Consider the following 16,614-nt stretch of genomic DNA (forward strand, 5'->3'; position numbering starts at 1 on the left):
TCCTATAATTTTCCTTAATAAATTAATTGGTCGTCAAACAACAGGGCATATAATGTAAAAGGGTGAATTCAATCAGGATGAATATATGAACAAGAAATTTTCCTTGAAACAAGAATTTTGGTACAATCAGCACTCGAACAATTCTCATCTTCCTGACCACAAATTATAAGAATTAGTCCAGTAAGGTTGTTTTAACAACCAAGCATAATAATAAGGTGAGAAAGATTTTTGAAAACAAATTTTGAAAAAAAAGAAGATAAAAATTAATGCAAATATACCGGCCTACGTAAATGAAGGTACACTTTCATCTCTACATAGAGATAATAAAATTTCTGATTTGGAGAGGGAGCATGCAAGTTTTGACTTGCGAGGGCGTCCCCTCTTTCCAGTTTTTCTTTGGTTAGGTTGGGAGCTTTTATTTGCCGAAGGAGGGCGACCCGGGCACGCCCTGCACCTTTTCCGTCTTTTGATGTGCTATTAGCCCCCTTGCCTCGACCTCTGCGAGAGCTCTTCCCACCTGACCGTTTCCTATGGTCCATCACTCACTCCATTAGCCTCTTCACTTTTATCACTCTCCTCATCACTGCTCTCTTCCTCCTCTTCTTCTTCCTCTTCCTCTTCCTCTTCCTCTTCCGACTCTGAGGAACTTTTTGGTTTTTTCCTCTTCTTCGATTTATCAGAAACTTTCGCAGCACTCTTTCTCGTGGGAACTGGAGTTTTATTCTCCGGTTCCTCGTTCACTGCAGGAAGAGCAATTCTTGATTAGTAATACAACCGACCCAGGTGCCCCACCTTAACCAATAATATGCGTTGTCCATAACTCCACATCACTGCTTTCTAGAAGAAGACAGGCAAACGACTAAGAAACAAGAAACTCTTAACTGTTAGTTTTTTCTTCATGGCTTCATGCAGTTACTTCCATGGCTTAATGGTAACTGTAGCAGTTACTTCTTCATGGATAATAGTAACTGCAGCAGTTACTTCTTCATGGATAATGGTAACTGCTTCATGCAGTTACTTCTTCATGGTGTAATGCTCTGTAACTCTCATGCCATAACTCCACAAGTTGCATAGCATTCTTGATAGTAGAATGCTTCTTCAGGCTATAAATTGGGTCCCTGGGTGAGTTTTTTCTACACTTGAAAACATACACCATTCTATGAGAAAAAGAGATCACCTGGAAGACGAAAGTTTACAACAATTTCTAGAGGATTATTCTGTATCAAATCGTCAAACAATGGCTGGAGGTTAGTGTTTAATATTCCGCAATTTAATTTTAGTTTCTATATGCTTAGATAGAGACCATATACATGATTCTAACATTAACATCAAGCGTACCTTCACCGGATGCTTTGCCATCATGTATATCAAGCTGCAAAAAACACAAAATACAAAATAAAATAGACATCCCCAGCACATTGGTATCAAAATTAACTAAAAGTAGCGGCTAAAATTAGTCCAGCAAAATCCCAAACCTGGAAATTTAATATCCAAAAACGGTTGAGTTATACATACACCTATGAGGCCCTTTCACTCTCAACAAATAACTCTTTAAAACATAAAATTCACTTAAGTGTTTTATATAGCACCATTGCTCTGTTCTTCTTTAAGTGGAGGAAAAATACACTACTCTCTACTTAGATTGCATAGAACAATATCAAGCTGTTATGCACTTTAAACCAGAGACTTCACCATCAAGCACAAAGAAAGCAATTTAAACTCATCTAAATGTTATCCATCGAGTCAAGATCAATTCTAAAATTAATCAAAGGAGGTGACACTTTCCTTATTGTCCTGCAAATAAAAGTATGAGAGATAAGATAAACATATAATTAAAGGACACAAAAATTTCCCAAACAAAGAAAAAAATGTTTTTCACATTTTTGGATTCTTTTATTGAATGAATCAAATAATCATATTTTCTTATAAAATAAAACAAATTTAAAGTATTTATTATTGAAGATTTTGAATAAATATAATAAAAAAATTTGTTTTGTTTTATTCTAAAAAAATGATTAATTTGCATCGTTATATAATATAGCAAAAGTTTATACTATTTAATATGAATAGGAGCAATTTTGTCTCCTTTTTTAAACTTAAAAATTCAGTAAATTTCTTCAATTAAAAATAGAGTTTTGTGAAAAAATTTTAGAAAAAAATCATAGTTAAGATACCTCCATATATTGTCATCTTTTACATTTATCATGATAAATTGGATAAAATAAAATAAAAATCTAATAATAAAACTATGTTTATTTATTTAAAATAAATAAATAAATATTTATTTATTTATATGTATTAATATAATAATATATATAAATATGTACATAATTACGTAGGATCGTTTGAAATTCTAATTATTTATCAACTTTGAAGTCTATTTAGTGAGGTTCTGCTTTTGAATTTCTTGTAAGATTCAACACAATGGCATTGCTAATTATCCTTCTGTTTCTTCCAGTTTTCTTCTTCTTTCTTCTCCAAAAACAAAAACCACTCAAAAGTAATCGTCTGCCACCTGGTCCTCGGGGGCTTCCCTTAATTGGCAATCTGCACCAGTTTGATGGTTCAAACCCTAAGAAGATGTGGAAACTTTCTAAAAACTATGGCCCTCTCATGTCCCTGCGTCTTGGTTCAGTTCCAGCCATTTTAGTTTCATCACCAAAAATGGCTAAAGAGGTCATGAAGACGCAGGATCTGGCATGTTGCAGTAGGCCTGCCTTGCTTGGCCAACAAACTTTGTCTTACAATGGCTTAGACTTGGCGTTTTGACCTTACGATGATTACAGGAGAGAAATCAGGAAAATTTGCGTTGTTCATCTCTTGAACTCTAACAGAGTTCAACAATTTCGACCCATTAGAGAAGATGAAGTTGCTCGTATGACGAAAAAGATATCGAAAGCTACTGCTGCTTCTAAGACAATCAGCTTGAGTGAGCTTATGTTCTCTCTGACGAGCACAATTATTTGCAGGGTTGGATTTGAAAAGAGGTACGAGGAAGAAGGAATTGAGAGAAGTAGATTCCAGACTCTTCTTAATGAAACTCAGGCCTTGTTTATAAGCTTCTTTTTTTCAGATTATTTTCCTTTCATGGGCTGGCTTGACAAGCTCACAGGAATGAGGCGTCGCCTTGATAACAACTTCAAGGCTTTTGACAAATTTTACCAAGAACTCATTGAAGAGCATTTAGATCCCAACAAACCTGAAAATGATCAAGAGGATAAAATTGATGTTCTACTGCAAGTTCGGGAAGAGCGTGGATTTAAAATTGACCTCACTTCTGATCACATCAAAGCAGTGCTCACGGTATCATAAAGCAATTTTTCTGAACTTTATTTCATACATACTATAAATTTTAATATGTCTTATTATTTTGGTTTTTCTTTGCTGCAGGATGTATTTGTTGCTGGGACAGATACGAGTGCAGCTACAGTGGTGTGGGCGATGACCTTGCTTATGAAGAATCCTAGAGTAATGAAGAAAGTTCAAGAAGAAATCAGGTCTGAAGTTGGAAACAAAGGTTTTGTAGATGAAGATGATGTTCAGAATCTGTCATATCTCAAAACTGTAGTGAAAGAGACGATGAGACTGCAACCAACAGTTCCTTTTTTGGTCCCAAGAGAAACAATTGAGAAGTGCGTCATTGAGGTATATGAAGTACCGCCTAAAACACTTGTTCTTGTGAATACATGGGCGATAGGAAGGGACCCTGAAGCTTGGGAGAACCCAGAAGAATTTTATCCCGAGAGATTCATAGGGAGTTCTATTGACTTTAAAGGGCAACATTTTGGGCTGATACCATTTGGTGCTGGTCGAAGAATTTGTCCAGGGTTGTATATGGGAATTGCGACTGTTGACCTTACACTTTCCAATCTTCTGTATAAATTTGATTGGGAAATGGTGTCTGGGATGAAGAAAGAAGACTTGGATTTTGATGTTCTACCAGGTATTACCATGCACAAGAAAAATCCTCTCCTTCTGATGGCTAGGCCCCGTAAATAGGAGAGTCAGAAACATTGAGCATATTGATATGTCAATGAAGTGTTTTAACTTTTTCGAACGTAGGGAGCCCCCTGTGCGATCGATACTGCACTGCAGATCGAAGTTCACAATGATACTTCCTTTGTTTATCATTCTTTCTTATGGATGTTGATGGCTATGTGTCTGTTGTAGCAACAGTCTCAAGTGTGAACTATTGATCAGAAATATCCCATTTTTATTTATAAACGGGTAATCTTTATAGGCAAAACCATAAAGGATACGCTCCAATTGATTGAAAATTGATGCACTTGTAGAAGCTATAAATTTTGTTCGTGCGTTTGCTTTGAAAGAATTTCAGTCTTTCTTTTATTGCTTTTAGGGAATACACCCCAGTTCAAGCCTAAATTTTTCATTTTTATAGATATATTACAGTTTCAAACCGCTTGCTTTTAGGGAGACCGTACCAATATGATAGCAGAGTTTAACATCATGTGTTCAAAAACACCTAGTTCTAGCATCTCTTAGTCTGTAACAACTACAAAAGAGACCAAACTTTTGATTACGAAAGAAAAAATAAGTTTGTAATAGCAAGTGTAATCAATTCTACGATCTCAAAGGTTAATATTTTTGTAGATAGTTGTGTGATCCAATCAGAACAACACCCAATTCAAAAATGAAAAACTATTATTTAAACTCAATTAAAAAATATTTGAATTTAGATTCAATTTAAACTCAGCTTGTAAACTCAGATAAAATTCAACCCCATATATATTGGCAGTATCTAGTTCAACTACTATCATTTTCCTTGATAAATTGGTCTTCAAACAAGAAGGCATACAATGTGAAAGGGTGAAAACAAGCAAGATGTTCTATAGCACCATTGCTCTGTTCTTCTTTAAGTCCATGAAAATATACTACTCTCTACTTAGACTCCATAGTATAATATAAAGTTGTTATGCAGTTTATACTAGAGTCTGCGTCATAATGTACAAAAACTTACATGACTTGTAGAAATACAACCGAACAGAATCTTTTCTCTCACAAAATGACAATCGATTTCTATATGTTTTGTTCTTTCGTGAAATACAGGATTCGAGGAAATGTGAAGAGCAGTCTGATTATCACAAAATAATAACATTTGTGATATTTCCGTAAACTTTAATTCTTGAATCACCTGCTTTAACCAGATAAGCTCACAAGTGACTAAGGTTATAGCACGATATTCTGCTTCTGCGCTAGATTTGGCAACAATATCTTGCTTTTTACTTTTCCATGATACTAGATTTCCTCCAACTAATACATAATACCTAGAAGTAGAACGTCTGTCAGATGGAGAACCTGCCCAGTCAGCATCTGAATACCCAACGATCTGAGTATGCCCTTTATCCTCGTATAACAATCCTTTTCCAAGTGTTCTCTTAATGTATCTCAAGATCCAAATAACTGTATCCCAATGACTATCACATGGAGACTGAAGGAATTGACTTACCACGTTGACAACAAAAGAAATATCTGGTCGTGTGATGATGAGATAATTAAGTTTTCCAATGAGTCTTCGATGTCTCCCAGGATTTGCAAATGGCTCCCCTTGTCCAGGTAAAAGCTTAGTATTAGGGTTCATAAGAAAGTCTATAGGTTTGCAATCTAACATTCCTGTTTCCTTCAGAATATTCAATGCATACTTCCTCTGAGAGATGACAATTCCAGTTTTAGACTGGGCGACTTCTATACCAAGAAAGTATCTGAGTGGGCCCAAATCTTTGGTTTGAAAATGACTAAACAAATGCCTCTTTAATTGCTCAATACCCTCCTGGTCACTTTCTGTAATAACAATATCATCTACATAAACCACTAGATAGATACATTATCTATATAGAGTATGTCTATAGAATACTGAATGATCAGATTCACTTCGTATCATGCCAAATTCTTGAATAACAGTACTAAACCGATCAAACCAAGCACGAGGAGATTGTTTTAAATCATACAGAGAACGACGAAGTTTACAAACGAATCTAGACTCCCCTTGAGCTACAAAACCAGGAGGTTGCTCTATATAAATTTCTTCTTGCAGTTCACCATGAAGAAAGACATTCTTGATATCTAACTTATGCAAAGGCCAATGGCCAATGGCAACCATTGAGAAAAATAGGCGAACAAAAGACATTTTAGCAACCAGAGAGAAAGTCTCATAATAATCAAGATCGTATATCTGAGTATATCCTTTAGCAACCAACTGTGCTTTCAATCTATCAACCTGACCATCAGGACCAACTTTCACTGTATAGATCCACCTACATCCAACTGTTGAGTGACCAGGAGGCAAAGGAACGAGGTCCCAAGTATTATTAGCATGTAGAGTAGACATCCCATCCATCATTGCTTGTCGCCATTCGGGATCAGATAATGCCTCATGAATAGTAACAAGGGTAAATACAGAGGATAAAGTGGACACAAAGGTATAGTATGGTGAAGATAAACGATGCTAACTTAGAAAATTATAGATGGGATGAAGATTACGAGTTGAACGCATACCTTTGCGAATAGTGATAGGAAATTGATCATCAGGAGGTAAGACCACAGATACAGAAGATTCTGGAGCAGGAAGCGAGTGCATCGGGTCTTGAGAGACTGTCTCACCTGAAGGAGAAACAAGACCATCACCTATAGAATAACTAGTGTGTGTAAGATCTGTACTAGTTGGAGATTGGTTAGTTGAAGACTGTGAATGTATTAGGGGAACAATATTAGACACAAGAAGAACTTCTGTAATAGGAGACTTGTCTAGTTGAGAAGAAGACGAAAAATAAAGAGAAGACTCAAAAAATATAATTTCTGCAAAAAGGTAGTAGCGACGTGTAATAGGAGAATAACATCGATAACCTTTCTGAAGACACGAGTATCTAAGAAAAACGCATTTAATAGAATGAGCAGACAATTTATCTCAATCAGGAGATAAGTCGTAAACAAAGCATGTACACCTAAAGACACGAGATTGAAGAGGAAACAATGACTGATCATGATACAAAATAGAGTGAGGTACCTGATCTTGCAAGACTGAAGAAGACATTCTATTAATCAAGAAACAAGCAGTAAGAACAACATTAGCCCAAAAACGAAAAGGTGCATGACTATGTATGAGTAAAGTACGGGCAGTTTCAATAAGATGCCTATTTTTACGTTTGACAATTTCATTTTGTTGAGGAGTATGAGCACAAGAGGATTGATGTAGAATGCCTTTAGATGCTAGAAATTTAATAAAGGGAGCAGAAAAATATTCACTGGCATTATCACTACGAAGTGTACTAATAGTAGTAGAGAATTGTGTTTCAACTTTAACACAAAAGGATTGAAAAATAGAAAATAATTCAGATCTATTTTTCATTAAAAATAACCAAGTGTCATACGAATAATCATCAATAAATGTAACAAAATATTAAAAACCTAAAGTAGACATGACTCTACTAGGACCTTATACATCAGAATGGACTAATTCAAAAGGTGATGTAGCCCGATTATTGACACGTCTTAGAAAGGATATATGAGTATGTTTTCCAAGTTGACAAGACTCGCAATTAAAAGATGATAAATGTGATAAACCAGAGACCATCTGTTATAGTTTTGATAAACTAGGGTGACCCAAACGATTGTAAAGAAGCTTTGGAGACTCAGTGATGGCACATGCTATAGAATTAGGTGGATCTAGTCGGTAGAGGCCCTGTGACTTATGTCGTGTGCCAATCATCCGACCTGTACTACGGTCCTGTATAAGAACATAGTTATTAGTAAATGTAATTGTATAATTTAGGGAATGAGTAAGTTTGCTAATAGAAATAAAATTAAATGGACAGTCAAAGAGGTAAAAGACAGACTCCAAAGGCAAGAGTGGAAGAGGATAAACACAACCTACTACTTTGACAGTAATGATAGATCCATTAGCTAATATTACAGTGGGAAAGAAAGTAGTCTCAGTAAAGTGAGAAAGTAGACGAGAGTTACTAGAGATGTGATCAGAGGCACTGGAATCAAGGATCCATGACTCGAAAGAAGAAGAGTGAGTAAGGCATACAGCTGAATTACCCGGATGAGCAATCGAAGCAATAAAAGATAAAGATTGTTTCGTGTTCTGATATCGGAGATAATCTTCAAGATCAGCACCTGTGAGTATCAAAGATGGTGGAGATTGCACTCTAGATGAGTCAATAGGAGAATCATACGTCTGAACAATATTTGTAGTTTGAAGAGGACGACCATGGAGCTTATGACACTTGTCTCTGATGTGACCCCATTTGCGACAATGATTGCACTTTGGTCAATTTTCACGGCCATTACGCTCACCTGGTTTGGAGCTTTCAATGGACATGGTGAATCACAAATCAGAGAATACAAAAAGCTTTTTTGGAACCAAGAAAAGTAAAGATCTGGAGAAACCGAGACCCACAAATTGATTAGAAGACTGTTGAATCATGCAACAAAGCTTTCGGAATACGTGAACTATTCGGTGACATCATCGACAACGCGTGGAGCAACCAGTGGAGATGGGTCTTCAACAGAACTGACCACTGGCGTCTACTGAGTCGATTAATGGTGGCGATGTAGTTCCACGTGCGTCGAAACAGTAGATCGGAGATTATGTTTCAAGCGGAAAAATGGTTGGCGTGTACAGAAGATTCTAGCATCGGATGACTGCAAACTCACCATAGATGGACTCCTCGGCGTTGTCTGAGTTCAACGGAAGAGGCAGTGTCGGTACACTATCGCCAGAACAAGAGATCGATGTCGGAAGATACCAAGAGATTTAGTGGCACGTGTAGGCACGTGGAACGTCGAACGATGATGTTACTTTGACGGATGTGTCGACAAGAGAATCCTAATCACACTGGTATAGGCACGATCACCGAAAAAATAACAGAAGTACAGTGATCGAAGAAACAGTGGAGAAAAGACTTGAATTCGTCGGAAACTAAGTTGAGAACACCGGAAAAATTTTAAATGCTAGGCTGTGATACCATATGAAATTGATAATATTGTTTTCTTATTATTTTAGAATACAAAACAGTACAATATATATAGTTTACAGAAAAGATATAATAGGAAATGAATCAATCAAATCCTTAACTAAATCAAATCAAATCCCTATAAATTAAATCAAATCTTAAACATATTATCTTCTAATATGCTCTGATATCCTTCTTAATATAACAGAATCAAATCAACAATATAACCTTTCTAATATAACAAAATCAAATCAGCAACAGAATCAAATCAACATATGTTTAATAAATATATTTAATTAAAGGCCAAATGACTATTTTCCACCCAAGGTTTGATGCAAATCCAATTTTTCACCCACTAACTATTAAAAATTCAAATACTCACTCATTTTTTAAACTTTGTTATTATTGTCAGAGATAAAATCGTTATTTAGAAACATATTTTGGCATTATCTTTAAGTTTTTAAATTTTTATTTTTATCACCTAAAGTTATATTTTTCAAGTTTAAAAGCTGATTTTTGTTCCCCAAAATCTAAAGTTATAAAACTCTATCTTCTTTTCAAATAAGGTCCCCCCCCCCCCCCCCCCCTCCTTTCCCACCGAAAATTTTTCAAAATTTTAGTTGCATCTCAGTCTTCCTTTCTCCTTTTCTCTAATGACAATTCATTGCTGCCAGTCGTTGATCTCTCCCACCTGTCCTACGAATACTTTCCCTTCCCTGTTCACTTGTCTTTGTCTTCAACAAAGATAGTTGAAAAAAAAAGACTAGTCGACTGAGAAGGCATGAGGGAGAGAATCAATGGTTGGTGATGGATGTTGGTCGCCAGAGATGAAGATTTGAAAACTGAAATTGATCAGAGGATAAACTGAGGTTTTTTAAAACTCTAAGAGGGTGATTATTTATGGCAAAAAGATAAGAGTTTTACAGCCCTAAATTTTGAGGCGTTGGGAGGCGGGGGGAGGATAGTTTTTAATCCTAAAAAATATAAAGTTATGGGATAGAAATAAAAATTTCAAAATGAAGGATGCATATATATATATATATATATGTGTGTGTGTAATATTTTGATTAAAAACATATTGAAATAATTTATTAAGGGTTGATACAGTAACTTTGATGTCTTTATATTGAGGTTCTGGTTTTGCATTTCTAGTAAGACTCAAACACAATGGCATTGCTAATTATCCTTCTGTTTCTTCCAATTTTCTTCTTCTTTCTTCTCCAAAAACATAAAACACCCGAAAGTAATCGTCTGCCACCTGGTCCACGGGGGCTTCCCTTGATTGGAAATTTGCACCAGTTTGATGGTTCAAACCCTAAAAAAGTGTGGAAACTATCTAAAAACTATGGCCCCCTGATGTCCTTGCGTCTTGGTTCAGTCCCAACCATCTTAGTTTCATCAGCAAAAAAGGCTAAAGAGGTCATGAAGACACATGATTTGGCGTGTTGTAGTAGACCTGCCTTGCCTTGCTTGGCCAACAGACATTGTCTTACAATGGCTTAGACTTGGCGTTTTCACCGTACGATGAATACTGGAGAGAGATAAGGAAGATTTGCGTTGTTCATCTCTTCAACTCAAACAGAGTGCAACAATTTCGACCCATTAGAGAAGATGAAGTTGCTCGTCTGATGAAAAAGATATCTAAATCTATTGCAGCTTCTAAGCCAATCAACTTGAGTGAGCTTATGTTCTCTCTTACCAGCACCATTATTTGCAGGGTTGGATTTGGAAAGAGGTACGAGGAACAAGGAATTGAAAGAAGTAGATTCCAGGCTCTAGTTAATGAAACTCAGGCCTTGTTTGTAAGCTTCTTTTTTTCACATTATTTTCCTTTCATGGGCTGGCTTGACAAGCTCACAGGAATGAGGCGTCGCCTCGACGACAACTTCAAGGCTTTTGATAAATTTTACCAAGAACTCATCGAAGAGCATTTAGATCCCAACAAACCTGAAAATGGTCAAGAGGATATAGTCGATGTTCTACTGCAAGTTCGGAAAGAGCGTGGATTTAAAATTGACCTCACTTTTGATCACATCAAAGCAGTGCTCATGGTATCATATTCTTCATTCATAAAGCAATTAGCTTCGAAATACAATTAATATTTCTCTTTTTTTTCTTTGGTGCAGGATGTATTTGTTGGTGGGACAGATACGGCTGCAGCTACTGTGGTTTGGGCGATGACCTTGCTTATGAAGAATCCTAGAGTAATGAAGAAAGTTCAAGAAGAAATTAGGTCTGAAGTTGGAAACAAAGGTTTTGTAGATGAAGATGATGTTCAGAATCTGCCATATCTTAAAGCTGTAGTGAAAGAGACGATAAGGCTGCAACCAACAGTTCCTTTTTTGGTCCCAAGAGAAACAATTGAGAAGTGCGTCATAGAGGGATATGAAATACCCGCTAGAACACTCCTTATTGTGAATGCATGGGCTATAGGAAGAGACCCTGAAGCTTGGGAGAACCCAGAAGAGTTTTATCCTGAGAGATTCATTGGCAGCTCTATTGACTTTAAAGGGCAACACTTTGAGCTGATACCATTTGGTGCTGGTCGAAGAATTTGTCCAGGGTTATACATGGGAATTGCGAATGTCGACCTTGCACTTTCTAATCTTCTGTACAAATTTGACTGGGAAATGGTGCCTGAGATGAAGAAAGAAGACGTAGATTTTGATGTTCTACCAGGTCTTGCGATGCATAAGAAAAATCCTCTCCGTCTGGTGGCCAGGAACCATACATAAATAAGGGTGCAGGAAACACTGAGCACATATATATGTCAATGAAGTGTTTTATCTTTTTCGAATGTAGAGAAGCCGTGTGTGATCGATACTGCACTGCAGATCGAAGTTTAAAATAATGCTTCCCTTGTTTATTGTTTTTTCTTATAGATGCTAATGGCTATGTGCCTATTAATTGCAGCAACAGTTTCAAGTTTCAACTACTGATAAGAAATATCCCATTTTCATTCATAAACTGGTAATCTTAATAGGCGAAACCATAAAGGATAGACTCCAATTGATTGAAAATTCATGCACTTGTAGAAGCTATAAATTTTGTTTGCATGTTTGAGCTGAAAGAATTTCAATCTTGTTTTTATTGCTTTTAGGGAATACAGCCCAGTTCAACCCTAAATTTTTCAATTTTATAGATACATTACAGTTTCAAACCGCTTGCTTTTAGGGAGACCATACCAATATGATTAGAGAGTTGTTCATCATGTGTTTAGAAACACCTAATCTTAGCATTTCTTAGTTTGCAACAACTACAAAAGAGACCAAACTTTTGGTTGAGAAAGAAAAAGTAAGTTTGTAGTGCCAACTGTAATCGATTCTACGATTTTCAAGGTTAATATTTGTGTGGATGGTTGTATCTATGACTTCTACCCAAATTCAACCTGAACAACACCCAATTCAAAAATAAAAAACTAAAATTCTGAACGTGTTTAATATTTTTGTGGATTGGTGCATTAAATGTATTTTGAGTTCAAAAATTATTTTGAACATATTTAATATACGAATAATAAAATATTATAAAAAATAGACATATTTACTAACTAGTGATGAGAGTAAAGACAAATGGTTGTTTTAATGAAAGTATAAAATCCATACTAAGATTATACATGTATCTATCACACCCATCATCAGATGGATCTCTTACATATTTATAAACATGAATCTATTATTAATTAGTAAAAAAATAAAAATATACTATAGGAGGTCATTGCTTGAAAATGATATTTTAATTGTTAATAATCATAAAACATATAAATATTAGGAACGATGGAGTAAGATGATAACAAGGGATTGTTATATTTGATATAACATACATAATATAATTAATTTCTTTAAAAAATCCTTACTATATTAATAATTCTATATAGTTTTAAAAGCTATCATGACATGTAATTCGACTTTCCCATTAGCATATTAAGAAGCCCGGTATATATTATATTATATAAATAAAAAATATATATTTTAAAATATATAAAAAAAATTATACATATTATATGATGTAATATTATATATATTATTGATATAATATTTTTAAATTAATGATAACACGATAATAATATATTTAAAATTTTGAATGATTTTTACAATATTTTTTAAGATGTAATAATAATAATAATTTTTTTTAAAAATATTTTATAAATTAAAATGCAAACAAATTATGTTTTTAATAAACTATATAATAGGCAACCGACTATCACGAGTCCTTTTCCTTTTTTTTTTTCTTTTCCTTTCATTATTTTCCTCTTCTCTCTTTGGTCTTATATGATGATGCCCTTCTCCAATCGGTAAGTCGCTATCTTTGCAACTTGACGGTGGCACCGCTAGGTGTTGAACAACTGTTCAAAGCCAATCTGTGTTGGCTACATAAAATTTTAACATGTGACTCATCTCTAGGTTTACTTTCTCAGTTTTGTCATCTCTATCCCTCTCCATTGCCTACATGCTTTCCAATCAGATGAAATATCACATCTGCTTACGTTGATTTCCAATAATTAATTTATACATTTCTATTATTTTACATATTAAATTATTTAAATTAATTTTATCTCTACCCTTTTAAAAATTTATATTTATAATTTTATATAAAATATAATTTATTATTTTTTAATATTATGATTTTATATTATTATATTATTTAATATTATGATTTTATATTATTATATTATTTGATATAATTATAATGCAATTAGAGTATTAATGGGTAAAGTTATGTATAAGTTGACAAAGATATAAATTTAGATTAAAAAAAACACAAATAACGGGTTGACGAGAACACACAACCTTAGTATTTGCATCAATAACAATTTGTTTTTCATTTATTTTTTATCTAAACTTGAATCTTAGTCAATTTATTCTTAATTTTAATCATCAATAATTTAGGTATATTATAATAATATTAAACAATATAATAATATAAAATCATAATATTAAATAATAATAAATTATATTTCACATAAAATTATAAACGCAAATTTTTATAAAGTTAAAAATAATGATAATTTAAATATTTTAACCCATAAAATCAGAAAAATATTGAAGTTACAAAAATTGTGGTGTAATATATAAATACGTTCATTTTGGTTAAAAAATTTCAGTGACCTTATTTTTCCAGTTCACCATGTCTGCGGTCCCAGAAAAAAATATATCACCCTTATTCTAAGAAGGCCTGAAATCTATTTATTGGGGCTCTGGTTTGCCTTCGTTGTATGCATGTTAGCAGGCAACACATAACATAATGGAACTGCTAATCATGGTTCTGTTTTTTCCTATCTTCGTCTTGTTTATTCTTCAAATACAAAAAACATCAAAGAGCGTCCGTTTACCACCTGGGCCTCGGGGGTTTCCCTTGATCGGAAATTTACACCAATTTGATGGTTCAAAGCCTGAAAATGTGTGGAAGCTCTCTCAAAAGTATGGACCCCTCATGTCCTTGCGGCTTGGCTACGCGCCAACCCTGATAGTTTCATCGGCAATAATGGCTAAAGAAGTTATGAAGACCTATGACCTTGTATTTTGCAGTAGGCCTGCCTTAATTGGTCAGCAAAAGTTATCTTACAATGGGCTAGATTTGGTTTTTTCACCCTATGATGATTATTATAGAGAGTTGAGAAAAATATGCGTGGTTCATCTCTTCAAAACCGAGTGGCAGATTTTCGTCCGGTTAGAGAAGATGAAGTTTCCCGTATGATTGAAAAGATATCAAAATCAGCTGTGGTCTCAAAACCTGTCAACTTAAGTGAGCAAATGATGTTTCTTACGAGCACCATTATTAGCAAAATCAGTTTTGGCAAGAGGTATGAGGATGAAGGCACTGAAAGAAGCAGATTTCATGCTTTACTTAATGAGACTCAGGCCTTGTTCGTAAGCTTCTTTCTTTCCGATTATTTTCCCTTCATTGGCAGCTGGGTTGACAAACTCACAGGAATGGTAAATCGTCTCCAAAACAACTTCGGGGAATTTGATAAATTCTACCAGGAGCTCATCGAGGGGCATTTAGATCCCAACAAACCAAAGAATGATAGAGAGGATATAATTGATGTTCTACTGCAAGTTCGGAAAGAGTGTGGATTTAAAATTGACCTCACTTCTGATCACATCAAAGCAGTGCTCATGGTCTTATCTTTTCCATAAATTTCTCAACTTCGTTTAGTTTTCATATAAAATATATATGATTTATCAATTTTTCTTCTTTGCAGAATGTATTTGTTGCTGGCACAGACACCAGTGCAGCCACGGTGGTTTGGGCGATGACCTACCTGATGAAAAATCCTGAAATAATGAAGAAAGTTCAAGGAGAAATCAGGTCCAAAGTTGGAAACAAAGGTTTTGTAGATGAGGATGATCTTCAGAATCTGCCTTATCTTAAAACTGTAGTGAAAGAGACGATGAGACTGCAACCAACAGTTCCTTTTTTGGTCCCAAGAGAAACAACTGAGAAGTGCGTCATAGAGGGATATGAAATACCGCCTAAAACACTCGTTCTTGTGAATACATGGGCTATAGGAAGAGACCCTGAAGCTTGGGAGAACCCAGATGAATTTTATCCTGAGAGATTCATGGGGAGTTCTATTGACTTTAAAGGGCAACACTTTGAGCTGATACCATTTGGCGCTGGTCGAAAAATTTGTCCAGGATTGTATATGGGAATTGCAACTGTTGACCTTGCACTTTCTAATCTTCTATACAAATTTGACTGGGAAATGGTGCCTGGAATGAAGAAAGAAAACTTAGATTTTGATGTTCTTCCAGGCATTACCATGCACAAGAAAAATCCTCTCCGCCTTATGGTTAAGTGCTATAAATGATTGCATATCGATGGGTCATTTGTGATCAATGTTGACGAATTAATCTTGTCGGAGTTCGAAGTTTCTGATCGCAGTTTTCTTGTTTGCTACACTGTGTAATAGATGTCAACGGGGCAGTGTTACTAATAATAAAGTTGTACAATAATTTATCCAAGTATTTACAGACTTATAGTCCGATGTCTGCCAATAATCATACTTCCTCAAAAGATAATAATAAGTATCCAATTTTAAATATCTAATTAAATAATGAGATGACGTATTATTATGTGGTTATATATTATTTAATAATTAATTTAAAATCATAACATTATATAATAACGTATCATTTAAATATTTAATTATAGATTTAAAATTAAATATATATAATTTTATTTTATCAAGAAACAAGTTTAAATGATCACCAAAATCAAATCTTAAAAGGTAAAAATATATCAAATCTTTATCATAAATAGAAGATAGGAGCTATAAATTATTTGTCATAATCCAAAATAGAGTTAAATTTAATTCAGATTGTATTTGAATAAAATCTAGTTGGAAATTAAAAGAATTAATTCAAACATGACTTAAATAGACTAAATGAAGCTAAAATATAATTTACTTTAATTTGGTTTTAATCCATCTTAGTCCAAATTTAACTCTTTCTATGAAATCAAACCTAATTCTTAGCCCAAACCTGAGTCATTGAATCCAAACTTGAAAAAATCAAATTGAATCCAACCCTTACGGAAAGGATCCTTTTGAGTAAAGGAGTATTGCAAGAGCTACATTTTCTAAACGGAACTTGGGTGCAACAAAAAACCCACCTCAATTAAGGAAAGTGGTTAGAAG

General features: G+C 34.5%; 1 protein-coding gene and 3 pseudogenes across 1 annotated transcript; 3 read left to right on the forward strand and 1 right to left on the reverse strand.

Annotated features, from left to right (window-relative positions):
* Nucleotides 1-78: 78 nt before the first annotated feature.
* Nucleotides 79-1,635, reverse strand: LOC123228666 (cyclin-dependent kinase 11B-like). The gene is made up of 2 exons (XM_044654124.1): nucleotides 1,339-1,635; nucleotides 79-740 (listed from the first exon to the last, which is right to left on the reverse strand). Exons 1-2 carry the CDS (start codon nucleotides 1,406-1,408, stop codon nucleotides 529-531), a joined length of 282 nt encoding a protein of 93 aa, XP_044510059.1. The 5' UTR covers nucleotides 1,409-1,635; the 3' UTR covers nucleotides 79-528.
* A 785-nt stretch (nucleotides 1,636-2,420) lies between these two features.
* Nucleotides 2,421-4,092, forward strand: LOC123228662 (annotated as a pseudogene).
* Nucleotides 4,093-10,109: 6,017 nt separating this feature from the next.
* LOC123229988 lies at nucleotides 10,110-11,938 on the forward strand (annotated as a pseudogene).
* Nucleotides 11,939-14,089: 2,151 nt separating this feature from the next.
* On the forward strand, nucleotides 14,090-15,953 carry LOC123230052 (annotated as a pseudogene).
* Nucleotides 15,954-16,614: the final 661 nt, after the last annotated feature.

The sequence above is a fragment of the Mangifera indica genome, chromosome 11 (assembly GCF_011075055.1).
Source record: "Mangifera indica cultivar Alphonso chromosome 11, CATAS_Mindica_2.1, whole genome shotgun sequence".
Lineage (NCBI taxonomy): Eukaryota > Viridiplantae > Streptophyta > Magnoliopsida > Sapindales > Anacardiaceae > Mangifera > Mangifera indica.